At 56.4% G+C, this 16241-nt stretch overlaps 3 protein-coding genes across 6 annotated transcripts in view; 1 reads left to right on the top strand and 2 right to left on the bottom strand.

The window, feature by feature from the left end:
• RELA (RELA proto-oncogene, NF-kB subunit) overlaps positions 1-893 on the bottom strand; it is a 28930-nt gene extending 28037 nt beyond the window's left edge. Inside the window, exon 1 of the mRNA XM_044448520.1 lies at positions 808-893. Coding sequence (XP_044304455.1) covers positions 808-817 — 10 coding nt within the window. The 5' untranslated portion in view covers positions 818-893. The remainder of the gene's footprint in view (positions 1-807) is intronic.
• A 250-nt stretch (positions 894-1143) lies between these two features.
• Positions 1144-12383, top strand: KAT5 (lysine acetyltransferase 5). Of its 4 annotated transcripts, none has more exons than XM_044448716.1 (14): positions 1144-1216; positions 1304-1370; positions 2361-2429; positions 3407-3543; positions 3851-4030; positions 5286-5366; positions 6001-6075; positions 6199-6447; positions 7993-8082; positions 9091-9231; positions 9470-9563; positions 9925-10084; positions 10610-10691; positions 11479-12383. In XM_044448716.1, exons 1-14 carry the CDS (start codon positions 1205-1207, stop codon positions 11611-11613), a joined length of 1572 nt encoding a protein of 523 aa, XP_044304651.1. In that variant the 5' UTR covers positions 1144-1204; the 3' UTR covers positions 11614-12383. The 4 variants fall into 4 exon arrangements, with proteins under 4 accessions (XP_044304651.1, XP_044304653.1, XP_044304654.1 ...); XM_044448718.1 differs by having other exon boundaries at positions 3878-4030; XM_044448717.1 differs by having other exon boundaries at positions 1190-1213.
• Positions 12384-12395: 12 nt separating this feature from the next.
• On the bottom strand, positions 12396-15354 carry RNASEH2C (ribonuclease H2 subunit C). The gene is made up of 4 exons (XM_044448369.1): positions 15192-15354; positions 14517-14632; positions 14316-14435; positions 12396-12824 (listed from the first exon to the last, which is right to left on the bottom strand). The coding sequence occupies exons 1-4, from the start codon at positions 15352-15354 to the stop codon at positions 12642-12644; spliced, it is 582 nt and encodes a 193-aa protein (XP_044304304.1). The 3' UTR covers positions 12396-12641.
• Between the last annotated feature and the right edge of the window lie 887 nt (positions 15355-16241).

Consider the following 16241-nt stretch of genomic DNA (forward strand, 5'->3'; position numbering starts at 1 on the left):
GAGGAGCGTCCGCTGCGCCGCGCCGCGCCGAGCCGAAGGCGGCGCCCCGCCCCGCGTGACGCTCCGGCCTCGCCGCCCGCCCGCCCCCTATGCAGATCGGCCGGGCCGCCGCCGCCGAAAGCGGAAGCGCCCCGGGGCGCGGTTCGCGGCCGCCCCCCGCCGCGCGGGCACCGTCGGGGCAGCGGCGCCTCCCAAGCCGCGGGTTCGGCCCGGACTGCGGGGGGCGCCGGCTTCCCCTCTGCGCTACGTGCGGCTCAGCGCAGCGCCCACCATGCAAGAAGGCGCCACGGAGCGCTTCCGGCACCCAGTCGCTTTTTTTGGCCATTTCGCTTCTTTCAAAACAAAACAAAACAAAACAAAACAAAACAATGGCCAGTTCAAAAGGGCGAGAACGACTAATGAGACCGGGAAGACCCGATAGATTTAACTTTCATATTGTCAGTTGAGGTAACTGAAACATGCCCAATTCTTTTGTGCTGCTGATACAACGGGGCAGATTTCCTCGTGGGCGGAAAGCGGGGATACTTTCGCCCGAGGCTTTTTGCCAATGGGGCGGCCTAGAAATGTTTCAAATGAATAAATAAATAAAAATACATAAACTGGATGCATTATCTTTCTATCCCACTGCAAAAATTTAGTTTTCAGAGGGTCTACACGACAACACTTAATACTAATAATACACTAACACGATAAAAGAGGAGCAGCAGCGAAACCCACCCCGGGAGAGCAAGCCTGGGCAGCCTCTTGCATGCCGGGAATTGTAACCGACACACCTGGGACGCCTCAGGTGAGGGAGGTTAAGCTAACCTGCGGCCATGGTCGTGGGCGGGAGGGACAAAGGTAATGGGCTGCCTACTCCTGGTGTCAGAAAGCAGCTTACTCTCCTCTGGATGTAAACTATAAACACTAATCCGGTATTATCTTATTAGCCCAGACAGACAGCAGGTGAGGCGCACATCCGGGTAACAAGGTCAGATCACGTGCCAATAACTCGCGGTGCCACGTGACGCCGGCCTCCGCCCTCTCGTTAAGCTTGCCAAGTGTGGCAGCTCTATCCCGTAGACTCTATGGTTTGTCCCGGCGCCTTCCCTCGTCACGTGATAGGACAGGCTTCAGGAAACCGGAAATGGGCGTTCGGCGGCCGCCGGAAGTGCCTTCGTTAGTTGCCGGAAGAGAAGGCCCCGGCTAACGGCGAGAGCCCAAGATGGCGGAGGTGGTGAGTGGGTAGATGAGGAAGTGGGGGGGAGCGACGGACGGGGCCCCTTTGGCGGGTGCCCCCTTTCCTAATCTCTCCCCTTTACAGGAAGAAGTGACCGAGGGGTGTCGCCTCCCCGTGTTGCGCCGTAACCAGGAAAACGAGGACGAGTGGCGTGAGTGAGGGGCGGGGCTTGTGGTGGAGGGGCGGGGCTAGACGTGTTTGTGTTCGAGGTTGGGCGGCTCTCACGCAGGTGGAGGATTCCGCTCATCAGTGGGGCCTGGGGCAAAAGGTGGTGGGCGGAGCTTATGGAGGGGGTGGAGTCCGGCAGACAGGTGGCGGTCTGCGGCGAAGGTCTACACTGGAGGGTTGGCAGGACCATTCATTCATTCACTCATTTAAAGCTTTTCTATTCCTGGGTGCTCTTACAATAAGAGAAAAAACAAAAGCACAACATCACATCTTCTATATAACCCCAATTAAAACAGCAGTTAAAATGGACGAGGACCCGGATGATAAAAGAGGCATAGCAGTGGGAGCAGCCCCCTTACTGTGGTTAGGGTTAGGGTTGGATGAAGTTCTTGATTTATGAGTACTTATCAGTTATTTGGGTGGCTTATAATCAGCCAGTCTGAAAACAATTAAAATCATGTCATCAAGTGCCATCTCAACTGTGATAGCAAAACTTGTAGTATCCTGGAAATAAACATACCAATTTTTTATCTGAAAGACTCAGCCTAGAAGAATTATTTAAAAGGTGCAGATGCACAGGACAGAAGCTCATCAAGCATTCTCTGTCGGTTAGCATGTTTGAATGTTTTGGAGTGTTGTGGATAGCCTGACAAAATGATTGTTGGGGGTGGTGCCTTGCCCCCTTCCCAAACAGTTGTCATGTGGAGGGAATGGCCAGTCACGGAACATTTGTCTCCCAGAAGGCAATCGGGCGAGACGGAATGAAAAGTAACCAGACTGAAAGGGAGGATCGGGCTTGTAGTTTCAAAACTTCTTTCCTTTAAGACCGGATTGGAGGGCAGCACCTTGCAGAATGTCATTTTCTCAGTTAAATAAAATAAAATTTGAAGATGTGTTTAATCTAAACTTTAGAGGCAGAAAGCCTGGTTAGAGAGGTTACCTCTGAGTACATGTCCTGAATTCCTTTCAACAGCGCTGGCTGAAATCCTCAGTGTCAAGGACATCAGTGGCCGAAAGCTTTTCTATGTTCACTACATTGACTGTGAGTACAGGCGTCAATAAAGCCACCATTACAGGGGAGGGGGAAATTCCGAAATGGAAAATGCTTTTCCCAGGTGGGGCTTTAAGAGCAGGGGATTAGTACAGGAAGGAAAGTGACAACAGGTAAAGCTGGGTGCTTCTGCTGAGTGGTGGGGTAGGTTGTCCTGGAGGGCATTGCCTGCAGTATGTGTGTCCAGCTCACTGTGGGACATAGCGAGCTGCCGCATCAGAACCCTGGTCCAACTAGCCAGGTATTGCCTGTGTGGACCGACAGTAGCACTCGGAAGTTTCTGGCAGGATTTTTTGCCAGTTCTACCTGGAGTTTGCAGGTATTTTCTGCAGGCAGCTTCAGTGGCAACCTGCATTCTGGTTAGGCACCCCTAAATGCTCTCACCATGGCAAATTGCCCTCCTAGTTTTGGCAAATGCAGGTAGCTGTCCCCCTCCTGAATTTGGGAGCTGTCAGCATTCTGATCGCCACTGAGAGAGCCAGTGCGGTGTAGCGGTTAAGCACGTGGGGCTGGGATTCAGGTGATCTGGGTTCACGCCCCAGTCGGCCATGGAACCGAGTGACTTTGGGCCAGCCACAGACTCTCAGCCCAACCTACCTCACAGGGTTGCTGTTGTGGAGATAAGATCGAGAGCAGGAGGAGAATGATGCAAGCTACTCTGAGTGTGTTATAGGAAATATTACCCTAATAAGTAAAAATAACCAAGGTCAGGCAGAATGGGTGCTGTCCTGGCCCACGTGGAACCTTTTGTTTCTTTGAGGTGCGCCTGCATCTCTTTAAGAAAACAGGATGGCTGGGCATAGACGGTTGTCCTTCCCCATGCGCAGTGCAAGAGGGTGTGGTGGCAGGAGGCCCTGGTAGATTTCTGTGGTCTTCAGAGCAGGGCTTGGAACGGTTTCCCAGCGTTTTCACCACACGCCATAAAGAGGCGTGTGGGGGAAAAATTATGCCTTGCCTTGACCATGCAGTTAACAAGCGCCTGGACGAATGGGTGACCCACGACCGGCTGGACTTGAAGAAGATCCAGTTCCCCAAAAAGGAGGCCAAGACCCCCACCAAGAATGGGCTGCCCGGATCACGGCCCAGCTCTCCGGAACGTGACGTGGTAGGGGCAACTGTGGGCCTGGGGGAGGGCGGGCACCTCTGGCAGGATGCCGTCCAGTGGCGGCTGTGAGGATGGACCCAGGGAGGCGAGTGGCGTTGCCCGCCTTGGGGCCAGTCTCCCACCCTCCAGGCGATACCGGACCGAGACTTCTGTGTTGCAAGGACGGGGCCTTTGCGAGCGCCGACGTTTCCTCGGCAGCCCCTCACGCCCTGTGCTTCTGCCGCCCAGCCCCGTCGCGTGTGGGGACGGTGGCCCCTGCGCACCCATTCCCCACGTGTTGGTAACGCCCGTCTTCCTCCCTACTCAGAGGAAGACCTTGGATCTGTCTCTGCAGCCAGCTGCACCTCCATCCAGCGGTAAAACTCTGCCCATCCCGGTGCAGATAACACTCCGTTTTAACCTACCTAAGGAGAGGGAGGCCGTCCCCAGCTCGCCCGACCAGCCCCTCTCCTCCAGCTCCTGCGTCCAGCCAAACCATCGCTCGACGGTACGAACCGGCGCTCGGCCGCCCCGGCTCGCTCCTTTTGTGTCTTGTCTACCCAGCCGGCACATGCTCTTGAGGCCGCACCAGCTGGGCGGGGCCGGGCTAGGTCTGGGCCAGCAAAGGGAGGCCTCCGGGGAGAGTCCCAGGGCCACACGGCCTTCCCCTCGAGGGCACCCGCTTCCCCTGCACAAGTCGGATGAGCGCAGCGCCAGGGCCCTGGCAGCACGCACCAAGCAGAAAGACCAGCCAAAGCCTCGCTGTGAGCAGAGCGTGCTTTGCACAAGTGCAGGAAGCGTTTTGTTCTCCATGGTAGGCTGGCGTTCCCAGCACGCAGCTGGAACGACGCTCGTCCGTGTGGTTCAGAATCGGAGGGCCGCGAACGAGCATGGAATCCCTCCAAAGGCAGCCGAAGAGGGATCACTGCTGGCTGGCTGAGTGGAAAGCGCTAGCCATTTAACCTGGCTTTGAACCCTCTGTAACCTCCGCTGCCTCTCGCGAGGAATTCTGGGATCTGTAGGTCCTGGTGTGCCAAGAATTCTTCATGAGAAGCATTTGGGGAATGGAGCTGAACTTCTGCACAAGCTCCTTCGCCAAATCGCGGAAGCCGGGGCCTCCCGAGGTGAGCGCCATGCCATGAGGCAGGCCGGAAACTAGCTGAAGCCATAAATGCTCTGCAGGGCCTTCCCGTGCATCGCTTGAGATTCTTTCTCCGGTGGTCTTGCCGGCCAACGAGGGAGGGGCTCCCGCATTTAGCAGCCCCGCTTCGTTCTTGTCTGCATTCTTGTCCCGCCTTAGGAAGTGCCATCCCGCCCCTGTTTAAATAGCCTCCCACCCAGAGATGAAAGCCGCAGTCAGACCTTCCCTCGCAGAAGGAGGGTTTCCTCCAGGGCAGCCCGGCACAGAAATGCAGGCCCCATCCGGCGCTCGGGGCGCGGGTGCTGTGTAGCGGCGGCCTCCATTCCCACGGGAGGGGGCGGGCGGGCGCCGTGCTTTTTCTTTGCGCAGGGAAACCCCGCCCACGCCCCTGCCCCCACGGCCTGCTCGTGCTTCGGCGGCAGGCGAGGGGCCCCTGCATGGCCAGCCCGCAGCATGGCCCCACGCCACCGTGCCTCCAGCCGCCCCCCTCTTTGCACTGGAGGATCGAAGGCCAGGGGTTCGTCCTGTCCTGTGAGCGGGGCTGGAATGTGGGGGAGGCAGGCGGGAGCAAGGACGTGGCCAGGGAGCCCGAAAAGGACCAGTTCATCTTGGTCTCTTGCAGAAGCGGAAGGTAGAGGTGGTCTCCCCGGCAACCCCCATCCCTACTCCGACCGAGACCACGCAGGCCCTGGTGTTCCCGCAGGTAAGGCGCGGCGTGTGCCCTGTGCGGGCTGCCCTTCTGTCCCAGGAGGGGTCTGAACCCCAGCCTCGCATTCCTCACTGCTGGCTGTGGCTGGTGGGAATTGCAGTCCACCAACATCCAAGGCGCTGCGTATTGCCCGCAGCTGGGTCGGGCAAAGGGAGGGGGGTTTCCTGCTCAGGTCAGGCAGGCTGGCGGCTCAACTGGGGAGATGGCTTTGTTTCTTGGGCATCTCTGTGGGGTGCGCCTTCCCTCACTCCAGAGGGTCTTCCGGAATGCCTTTCCTGCAGAGAGCCAGCTGCGCTCGTGGCCTCAGTTCCCCCAAGCTGGTCAAGGACGGCATGGGAGGCTTGTGCCAGGCCCCTGCTGGGTGGAACGGGGGCCCTCCCCATCCAGCTCCGTTGCAGCCTTGCCTGGTCCACGCGTCGGGTGCGGGAGGGTCCTCCCTTCTTGCCGTGCAGCTCCCTGGGAGACGCTGGGTCTCAGCCGAGCCTGCCTCGCAGGGTTGTTGGGAGGATAACACAGAGAAAGACTGGGCAAGCCGCCTCGAGCATCGCACATGCGAGGAAAAGGCGAGGTCGAAGTGTCTGCACGGGGAGGATGAAGGCCTGACTCCTCCTGGTCTGCTCTCTTGCAGAATGGCTCTGCCCGCCGAGCGGTGGCCGCCCAGCCCGGTCGGAAGAGGAAGTCCAACTGCCTGGGCACGGACGAGGTGAGCGCTGGGGCTCAGGCTGGTGCCCCCCACCTGTGCTCTGGGGGCACCCGTCTGGAGGTAAGGCTGGGCCTCTTCCCCAGTCATCCAGGACAGCCCCCTCCCCCCGGTTCTCGCGAGCAGGACTCCCAAGACAGCTCGGACGGCATCCCCTCGGCCCCCCGCATGACCGGCAGCCTGGTTTCGGACCGGAGCCACGACGACATCATCACGCGCATGAAAAACATCGAGTGCATCGAGCTCGGGCGGCACCGCCTGAAGCCTTGGTATTTCTCGCCGTACCCGCAGGAGCTCACGACTCTGCCTGTCCTCTACCTTTGCGAGTTTTGCCTTAAGTACGTCAAGAGCCTCAAATGTCTGCAGCGGCACCTGGTAGGTACGACCTCCGGCAACTTCCCGGGGGGCCGCACAAGGCCGCGCCTTTCTTCTGCTAGATTGTGCCTTTGGAAGCCTTGCGGGGCAACGCCTGAATTTTGCCAGACTTTCTATATCACGCTCTTCTGGGCGTTTGGTCGAAGCTTGGCTGACCAAGAAGGAACTTGGTGGAACAGCCTCCTGGCCAGTTGCTGTTTTTAACACCCCTTTCTTTAGCACTGATCTTTGTGGAAAGATCTTTTTAGCGGTTTAATGGTTTTCCTATCGGTTGAGAGTGAGTGAGTTGGGCTTTTAAAAAATCATACTTTTCTCCGGGGAGTGAAAAGTAGCGAATTAAAAACAGCAGTAAGAAACAGAAAATAGAAATCAGGAAATGAAAAGCCGCTTGGCTTAGGGAAAAGGTCAACGAAGGGAAACTTGACAGAGGTGCACAAAATGCTGTGCAGTGTGGGGAGAGCGGCGAGGGAGACACTCTCTCCTGCTCGTATAGCACTAGATCCAGGAAGCTGAGATGCCGAGATGCAGCAAAAAGGAAGGCGCCCTTCACACAGCACAAAGTTCGGCTGTGCCATCGATTTTCACAAGGCAGGATGCCCACCGGTTTGCGTGGTTTTAAAAGGGGCTTGGGCAAATTCCCGGAGGACTGGGCAATCTGGGGCCGCTAGTCCTCATGTTCCTCTGCTGTCTCCAGGACTGAAGGCAGTATGCCTGTTTCGGGGGTGCGTGGGTGGGGGGGGCACTGAATTTGCATGCCACTGGTGGGCTCCCTGTGGGTGGCTGGTCAGCCGCTGCATGAACTGAGTGCAGGACGGAGGGGTGCCTGGTCTGAGCCGGCAGGGTGCTGCAGAGGGTCTGAAATGCACCAGTGCAAAAAGCCACTTCACTTCATAACGTGCTACAACATCGAGGAAAGAAATCCACAGCAGTGAACAAATGAGTCGCCAAAGGCCTTTTTAGTGTGGTGCAGCAGTTGAGAGCCTGGGACGGGGACTCAGGCGGCGGGTTTCTAGTCCCCGCTCGACCATGGAGCCAACTTGGGTGACTTTGGGCCAGTCCCAGACGCTCAGCCTAGCCTACCTCACAGGGTTGTTGTGTGGATAAGATCCTTTATCCTTTTCTGGGGGGGGTGTCCATCCCTCCTTCCTCCCTCCTCTCTTGAGCTGGTTGTTTAGGTGGGCGAAGCCTCATCTTATCCCACATGTGTGACTCAAAGACAGGATCTTTCTAAAGCAGGGTCATTACAAGAAGACGCTTCCAGAATAGGTCGCTCAAGGAAGCAAGCCAAGTCATGCACCACAGGGAACCTCTCCAGCCACTTTAACCCACTTTTCTGTGCTGCTGTGAATATTCATGTTAACCGTTCTTATTGCTACGACTTGTACGCTACTCAACACCCTGAGATCTCTGTGTGGTCGACAGTACGAACATCTGTCAAGTACCACGTAAAACCTATGTACAAACAGGGCAAAAGAAGGAAAAACCACGCATGCCTCTTTTTGAGGCAGTGCCGGGAACGCAACCTGTTATTCTCCTTGCCCGCAGACGAAGTGCGATTTGAGGCATCCTCCCGGGAACGAGATCTACCGCAAAGGGACCATCTCCTTCTTTGAGATCGATGGGCGGAAGAACAAGGCAAGAACAGCCGCTGGCCCGGAGCTGGACTGGGCCTTCCAGGACACTCCGTGGGACTGTGTTAGGCTGCTGGCACGAGGAGGGGGAAGCCACGGCAACCGCTGGGCACCGAGTCCCAGCGGCGACTCGCACAGCCACGTGCCAGCCGGCAGCCCCTTTCGCCTGGGGCTGCCTAGCGGGCTGCCACTCTCCAGGCCTTGGCCGGAAGCATCCTTAGCTCTCTCGCTGGATGACGTGCAGTGCATTCCAATGAGTTCTGAGCAGGGTGAGGGGAGACGGCTGGAAGGGGCAGGTTGGCTCGCTGGTTGTACGAGCTGGAACCTCGCAGCTCGAGCACCCAGCCTCCACCCCGAGCAGACTGTTGTGCGGCAGGAATGGACGCCGGGAGGGAAACGGGTCGAGAAGCTGGCCCTTTCAGTTCTTCATCTTCCACGCCATTCTTTCAGCAAAAAGCGCAGCCGTTCCTCCCATTTTTCCCCTCCCATAATTTGGTGGGTTTCCCTCTGACCTGAAGCTGGAACGGGGAGGAGGGGCTCCATTTTGTCCTGCCCAAATTGCAGTGGGTTTGTATGTGTGTGTGTGTGGGGGGGGGTTTTTTGGGGGGGTCCTTAGATTGCCAGACTGTCTTTCCTTAATACTAGAGTATTGGAAGGGGGAGTGTAGGGAAGTGAAACCTACCAGATACCTTCTTCCCCTCCCACTTCCATTTCCTTGTTTTTGTTTTTAAGAGACCTCAAGCAGCACTCAACCCCCTGGGGGTGGCAGCTCTGAGCAGCCCCCATCCCACCCCAATCCCTCCCAGAACTCAGGGAGGAAGGAAGCCGGTTAAGATGTAGGTTTTGCACCTGCTTTTTAGGCCTGGGGCTGCTGCACAGAACTGGGCAGGATTTGTCTTGTCTTCAGAGCTGCAAATACTCCCCACCAAGCCTCTTGCTGCCAGAGGTGGATCCTGGGCTGTGCTCACCGTCCCCGTGTCTCTCTTCCCCGCCCCCTCGCCCCCTTCCACAGAGCTACTCACAGAACCTCTGCCTGCTGGCAAAGTGTTTCCTGGACCACAAGACACTGTACTACGACACGGACCCGTTTCTCTTCTATGTCATGACCGAGTACGACAGCAAAGGTTTCCACATCGTTGGGTACTTCTCCAAGGTGAGGTTTGGAGGCCTCTGCCGGAGTTTTGGGGTGTGGTGGAGGGGGTTAGGGTTCGACATCTTTGCTCCCTCCTCTTGGTCCTCTTTGGGTCTGGACAACGTTCGGAATCCAGCCCTTGGATGGGGATGGGAGTCCGCCTTTCAGTGCACATGCTTTGGGTGGAAGGTTGATTTGGGAGAGAGCAGCAGTTCTAACTGTGAAGTTAACGCATGGCTTGGTTTGCCCCTCCCTGCAGGAAAAGGAATCCACAGAGGACTACAACGTTGCTTGTATTCTTACCCTGCCCCCTTATCAAAGACGTGGCTATGGCAAGTTGCTGATCGAGTTCAGTAAGTGGAACCTCTTGCTGCTTTCCCTAGCCTGACTCTAACCAGGTTTCCCCCTGCATCTTTGGTTCACCTGCTTGGAATCACTGGCTCGCCCTTGGTGACTAAGCACAAGCCTAAATGCCAGACTGTGAAGACGCTTCTGGTAACCCGAACGATTCCCATCTCCCACCAAGCGCCACCGCTTTCTGTCAAGTATTTTTCCTTTCCTCATAACTATGTGCTGTGTGGCTGCTTGCAAGAATGATCCATGAGGGCTCCTGGCCCCGATTTCAGCGTGCTGGGTTCGAGAAGGGGTGGGTGGCGTCTTGGGGGGCTCCCCAGCAGCCCCACTGACGTGGCGCCTCTCGTCTTCCTTCTCGAGGCTACGAGCTCTCCAAGGTAGAAGGGAAGACGGGCACGCCAGAAAAGCCGCTCTCAGACCTGGGGCTCCTCTCCTATCGCAGCTACTGGTCCCAGACCATTCTCGAGATCCTCATGAACCTCAAATCGGAGACCGGGGAGCGCCCGCAGATCACCATCAAGTGAGGGCTAAGTAAAATGTTCTGTGGGGGGTGTCGAATCCTGGGTGAGTCCGAAGGGGCCCGGAGGGCCGTCTGGAGCAACCCCCTGCTCAGCGCAGGACTTCAGAACCAAACATCCCTGAAAAGGGGCTCTCTAATTACTGCTTGGTTGCTTCCAAATTGGGTGGGCGACCATATGGGGACCCGCAGGGCAGTCTCGCGTGCATCGTGAAACGTCCTTCCCTCGCCGGTTGCTGTGATCTTGCCCGCAAAGGGTCAAATGTAGGTGGAGGACAAGTGGCTGTTCGTGGCCACGTGGCACATGGCGTTAGTTCCCGTGGCGTTCAGCGTGGGGGCTTGTGTGCCACCCACCCTGGCCCGAGCTGCGGGAAGGGTGGGTGCAGCTTGCCAGTACGCCTCCGAAGCTTGCTGGGTCCTCCTCTCCCGTGTCCAGTGCAAGCTGGGATGCCAGCGATGGCTTCTCTCTCTGGCACTGCCTTCTCCCTGGTCACGCTCCCCACTTCCCTCCCCGCCGTCCCCTTCCAGTGAGATCAGCGAGATTACAAGCATCAAGAAGGAGGATGTCATCTCCACGCTACAGTACCTCAACCTCATCAACTACTACAAGGTACCCGAACTTGACTGCTGGGCAAAGTATTCTGTCTGGAGGCCCATGGGTGGCTTAGGGTACAATGCTACGCACCTTTCCATAGGAGAAAGGGGAGCTCCCAGCAGGCCCCAGCCAGCTGGAGCTCAGCAGAGGGACAAGCACCTGAAGGCATAAATAGTTTTGTGCCAAGAAGCTTTCTGTCCCCTGCTTTGCACTTTCTGTGCAAACCATGTTTTTAATAGTCCAGAGAGCAAGTGGTAGGCAGGATCCTGCAGAGCTGCTCCTGCTTGTTAACAAATTAAAATTGGGCAGATGGGGGAGGTTGCACAATTAGGAGCTTGCCTGGACTTCAAGATTATGGGTGGAACTGCTGGATCTGAACCACCAACAGGAGACCCAAATCTGATCCCGAGCGCAGGTCCTGGGCTTATCTCAAGAGCCTCCGTCTTCTCAATCTGTAGTTATGAGAACAACGGTCTCGCTCAAGTTTCTGACTCCATCCCCTGCTAGAAGCATGAGATATTTTCAAGCATTTTAAAAACATAATAATCCTGACATTCAAAGCTGAGGAGGTGGCAATCAACACTCCGTTCATTGTGCTTTCCCTGTCAAGAGTTGCTTGAACCACCGAGAGGATTAGAAAACTGGTAGATTAGTTTTGAAAGGAAAAGTGGATTGTGGGCACTTTGCCTTCAGCACTGCATTGAATCATAAACATGGTAAGCACAGTAGGATTCAGAGAGGGCAATGACTTCTGCCATGAGGACTAGAATATTGTTTTCTCTTTGAACCGTTTCCTTTTTAGGGTCAGTACATCTTGACTCTGTCCGAGGACATCGTAGACGGACACGAGCGGGCTATGCTGAAACGAATTCTGCGTATCGACTCCAAGTGTCTGCACTTTACCCCAAAGGACTGGAGCAAAAGGGGGAAGTGGTGAGAGTCCGTCTCTTTGACTGGGGGGTGGGCTTGCGTAGGCCCACCCCCATGACTGGGGATCAGGCAGGCCTTCCCGCCATACCCCCCGAGAGACCTTTTCGGCCAGCCCTCCGTAGCAAGTGCCGTTGGCACGGCACACCTGTCGGGGATTTCGGGGCGCCCACACCCTGGACTGCCTGGCTGCTTGTATACGAGACTTAAGCAGGTATCTGTGGTGAGCCATGGTGTACAGAAGCTGCTGCTCCACCTGCCCTCCCCTTTTGGATATTCCCTGTTGAAACAAACACGCTGCTACTGCCACCAACAAACACACACACACACGCACACACACGTCGGAGCTTGGAGCAACGAGGGTGGGGCTTCCTCACCGCACCGTGATGAAGAAACGCTCACAGCCGCAGCCCAGCCTTCAAAGCGCGCTTCGTTCCGGCAGCCGTGCCCGGGCCAGAAACGCAGATGGGCTGCAACTGAGCTTCCTGCGGTGAACTTCCAAGCCGCTCGCTGCTCACGAGGCAGCTGCCCTCCCGAAGGCTCCCAGTACGTCCGACTGTGTGGAAGCGTCCGTTGTGGCGAAGCCCGTCCGCTTCCCTTACTCGGAGCGGGGTGCATTATTTCGTGGTGGCGAACAGCAAGGCCTTCTCTCAGCCGCCCGGCCAAACGACGGATCTTCGTGCACCGGGGCACCCCTCCGTGCAGGCTCCGAAGGAAAAAAATCCACAACCAGCCGATTTCTGTGATCAGAATAAATTAATGAAGTTTTTTTTAACCAGATTCCTGTGCACATTGTCCTTTCTGTGTATTTTTATTTGGTTTTTCACAAAACAGAATCGGCCTAGGAAATGTAACCAAAAGGAGGGGAAATGTCTGCAGAGTCTGCCCAGGTGTGACCTAAACCTACTTAGGTTTTTTCCTTTTCTTTTGCATTGTAAAAAATGAAACGCAACGTGGCATGCTTCCAAAGAACGGAGATTTCACAGTACAAACTGAAAGCTTGTTACAGCTATTCTTTTGCTATCAGGTGAAGGTTTCTTAAATCTCAGGCAGTCCCCCCATTCTAGCTGTTTTGTGGCGGGGGGGGGGGTAGGACAGCACGACACAGCTGAGTTTTGACATTGTCTTAAGTGTGTTGTTATAAACAGGAACCCAGTAAAACCTCACACTTTTGATCAAGGTCTCCCATGCCTTCAACCAGCTCCAGCACATCCAAAGCCTCTGCAAGATAAAGCCACAGAAATGTCATTACGGAAAAAACAAGGGAAAAAGGGTGCATTGTATAGAGGGCCAAGTTCTGGGGTCCAGTCGCACAGCTGGCTTCAGCCTGGGGCCTTCCAGATGTGCCACTGCAGCGCCACCACGCAGCCCGTGGTCGCTGGCAGCTGCCGCACACAGAAATCCAGCTGTTCGGCCCAAGCACTGCCTCTTGTACAGCTGTGTGCTTTTTGGTGTGTTGCATGCGTCTCTGCTGGTCACTGTTCGTCGGTCACAGGGGCATGGATCTACAAAGAAGCAAGACGAAAACTGTGCCTGGGTCATACGGGTTGGGGAATCTTAGGTCTGAGGCTTAATTTAGCCTTTTGAAGCTCCCCAGGTGGTCAAACCAGCTCCTCTTAGCATCACCTTTTCTGCAAGCCACCAATTATTCCGCCTTCGGGGCAGTTTTCCTATGTTCCAAAAGGCTGAAATGCTTTTTCTGGGGCACGGTTGCCAGTAGTTCAGCTACAAGGTGCTTTAATTTTGGCCTTGCCTGTCCCTGACAGCTTTTTGCAAAAGGAATTTGCCCTTGGAGCTGAAAGTTTCTCCACCTCGCTAAACTCTTACATTTCTCCTTATAGGATGCTCGCTCATGTACGGAAAATAGTTTGCCTGGATGAACCTCCATATCATGGAGAAATGTGTTTCTGGGCAGAGCAAAAGAGCCAAACAGTTAAACTGTGCATAGCTAGAAGCTGGGGCAAGAAAAATAAGAGAGTAAAGCAGGACTTAATGTAAACAGTCCTCCCTTTGATGCCAAGCTTCTAGTCCTTATTGAAAAATCTCTGCACGTGCTCAGCTTTGCCCTGTAGTCTTCTGTGTTCCACAAAAGACTTTCCCTTCCGCTGATTAAGGCCATAAAGAAGCAAAAGAACCCCAATAGCTTAAATGCATCACATGGCAACCTAGATTTTTAAGTGACCATTGCACACATGGGCGGGGGCATTTGGAGACGCTGGAGCAGAAAATCAAGAATGGCAGCAGGCCCTAAAGATCGGCGCTCTAGTCTTTGCCCAGACCACCCTTTTAGTAATGGGTTTTACTACAAAGCTGGCCATGCAGCCAAAAGGTTTGTCTTGAGGTTCAACGGAAACCTGTTCGTTATTTTTTCTGCCACAGACTTAACAGGGTTGCCCCTCTAGAAACTGCTTTTTTACTGTCGCCAATGGCTAGTCTTTGGGACTTCGTGCTTTCAGAACGGGGCCTTTCCCAGCCAAGGAGTGGCTACAGCATAGCCACTCCTTAGTCATGGCTAGGAATCGGAAGACCTATGGGCCAGATCCAGCTCTCTTGGGGTTCCAGCCTGTCTTTCCGGGGTGCCTAAGCCACTGGTGCTTTGACAGTTTCCCAGCTTCCGTGCAGCTCCTTTCCCTCCACTAAAAAGCGGGCATCTCAGCTGGTAGGAAGAGCGTGACTTCGCCACCTGGGAAGTTTCCGGACGCGGATACTCACCCCCTCAGCAATCTTAGGCCAGTCGAAAGCCATGAGTATCTCATCCATGCTGTCAGGGGCTCGTTCCAAATTCCACACCGTCACTGCGTCAAAGCTTGACTTCACCCGCACCTGCCGTTCCTGCAGCGGAATGGGGAGAGAGGGGGCAGTCAGGGGCATTTGGGGGTCAGGCCTCACCCCCCACCTGGCCAGGGAACTCACCTCCAATGGCGAGAGAGCGGAGGCATCCTCTTTTAGTACCAGCCCCACATATCCCTCGGGCAGCTGGACTTCCTTCCCCTTTAGACTTCGCCCACGGAAGGACACGGATAACTCTGCTGAAGGGGGAAGCAGCAGGGCAGAATTTAGGGACTCTCAAATGTTTGCTCAAAGCCGACTTCTGCCTGCTTTTCATCATGGGACCAGCCAGGGTCCCTCCTCTCCTGATTTATATTTAATTTCTTAGCATTGTTTCAATTTAAAAAAATAGCAAAAAGACCGATGTGCGGAAGAGCGAAGGGTCCCCCGCTCGAAGTATTTTTAAACCCACTTCTCTGCCAAAAATGGTTCCTAGAGCAGCTTAAATGCAGTTGGAACACAAGGCATTTGTGCATTGCATCCACCCCTAGGCTCCAGCGCCCATCATCCGCAGCAGGACTCACCGGCCCGCCCCCTAGCGGACAGCGCCCCCACCCGTGCGCTCCCCCTCCCGCCCGCAACCCGGGGCGCAATCCTAGCGTGCGCCTGGCGGAGGGGACGCGCAGGGAAAGCGGGCTCGGGGGAGCAGCCTCCGCGCACGCCCCTGCCCCACGGCCCCCGCGGGGTCGCACTCCCCCCCACGACCCCCGCGGGGTCGCGCTTCCCCCCCCCCCCCCCCCCGGGAAGGCCGGTGCGCACCTCCGGGCGCGTCTGCAGGGCGAATGGCCGGCGCGAAGTAGCGGCGCACCGCGGCCGCGCCGTCGTGGTGCACCGCGCAGGGGAGCAGGTGGGGCCGCTCGCGGGGCGCCCCCGGCGGGGAGGGCAGCACCAGCCTCACCGCGCCCCGGTCCTCGCCGGCCATGGGGAGCCCGTGCGCCCGCCGCCCCGCTCCGCGCCCGCGCCTCGCCGCGTTGTCTCCGCCCCGGCCAGGCATCCACTCCCGGGTCGCGCCGGGTGCAGCTCCGCCTCCTCCGCCTCTGCCCCCGCCTCCGCCCGCCTTGCGCCGCCCGCTTTCGCTCTTGCTCCGACGGTGCCTCGGAGGCGCCTTGCGTTTCGCACCCCCCCAAAAAAGCCGCCCCTCCCGCGCTCGGCCGGAGCGCTCCCCAAAAACCGGCGTTGCAGCTCCCTGCGCGCACGCTTTTCGTGAGAGGAAGGCCCCCTCTCCAGCTGTTCGTGGGCCAACACGGGAAAACATGCGGCTCAGAAGCGGCAGGGCAGCAGCTCACCTTGCCCATGCCCAGAGGCACGCTGGTCTGCATTTGTTTTCAAAGCAGAGAGGAGTAAACCAACCACCCCCTCAATTCACTGCTGGCTAATCCTGTTATTAGGAAAACGGGCCACTTGCTTGGGCTTTTTGAAAGTGGACTTGCGAGTCTTGCCTGTGACTAGGCATGTTGGATCGCATCCCGCGGTCGGAGGCGCCCTGATGCCGGCTGGCCCGACCCCCAAAACAAGCGACCTGCCTGGGATTCTTGAAGGGGGGCACATGCCTCCAACTTCTCTTGAACCATCTTTGTCTGCCAGTTTGCGGCAAGTAAGAGTGTGGAACCGAGACTGGAGATGCACTTTGAGTGCCCACTTGGCTGTGAGGCCGACTGGGTGAAGGCAGCTTAGTCACAGACATTGCCTAACACGAGGTTGTTGTGAGGATAAATGGATAGAGGGGTGTTGTAAACTGCTTTGAGCTCCTTGCAGGAAAAAGGCCGCAATTGACAGTAGATTGCCAGGTGGTGTGAGGCCTCACTCGGC

The sequence above is a fragment of the Varanus komodoensis genome, unplaced genomic scaffold, assembly GCF_004798865.1.
Source record: "Varanus komodoensis strain SLA01 unplaced genomic scaffold, ASM479886v1 scaffold55, whole genome shotgun sequence".
Classification (NCBI taxonomy): Eukaryota; Metazoa; Chordata; class Lepidosauria; order Squamata; family Varanidae; genus Varanus; species Varanus komodoensis.

Bases quoted from the DNA above. Each gene is read 5' to 3' on its own strand.
- RNASEH2C (XM_044448369.1), bottom strand. From the start codon at position 15,354: ATGGCCGGCGAGGACCGGGGCGCGGTGAGGCTGGTGCTGCCCTCCCCG. The intron at 14,633-15,191 runs GTGCGCACCGGC...TTCCCCCTTCAG, and splicing joins CCCTGCAGACGCGCCCGGAG to CAGAGTTATCCGTGTCCTTC. The intron at 12,825-14,315 runs GTGAGTATCCGC...TTTATCTTGCAG, and splicing joins GGCCTAAGATTGCTGAGGGG to AGGCTTTGGATGTGCTGGAG.
- KAT5 (XM_044448716.1), top strand. The intron at 6,076-6,198 runs GTGAGCGCTGGG...TCTCGCGAGCAG, and splicing joins ACTGCCTGGGCACGGACGAG to GACTCCCAAGACAGCTCGGA. The intron at 9,564-9,924 runs GTAAGTGGAACC...TTCCTTCTCGAG, and splicing joins CAAGTTGCTGATCGAGTTCA to GCTACGAGCTCTCCAAGGTA.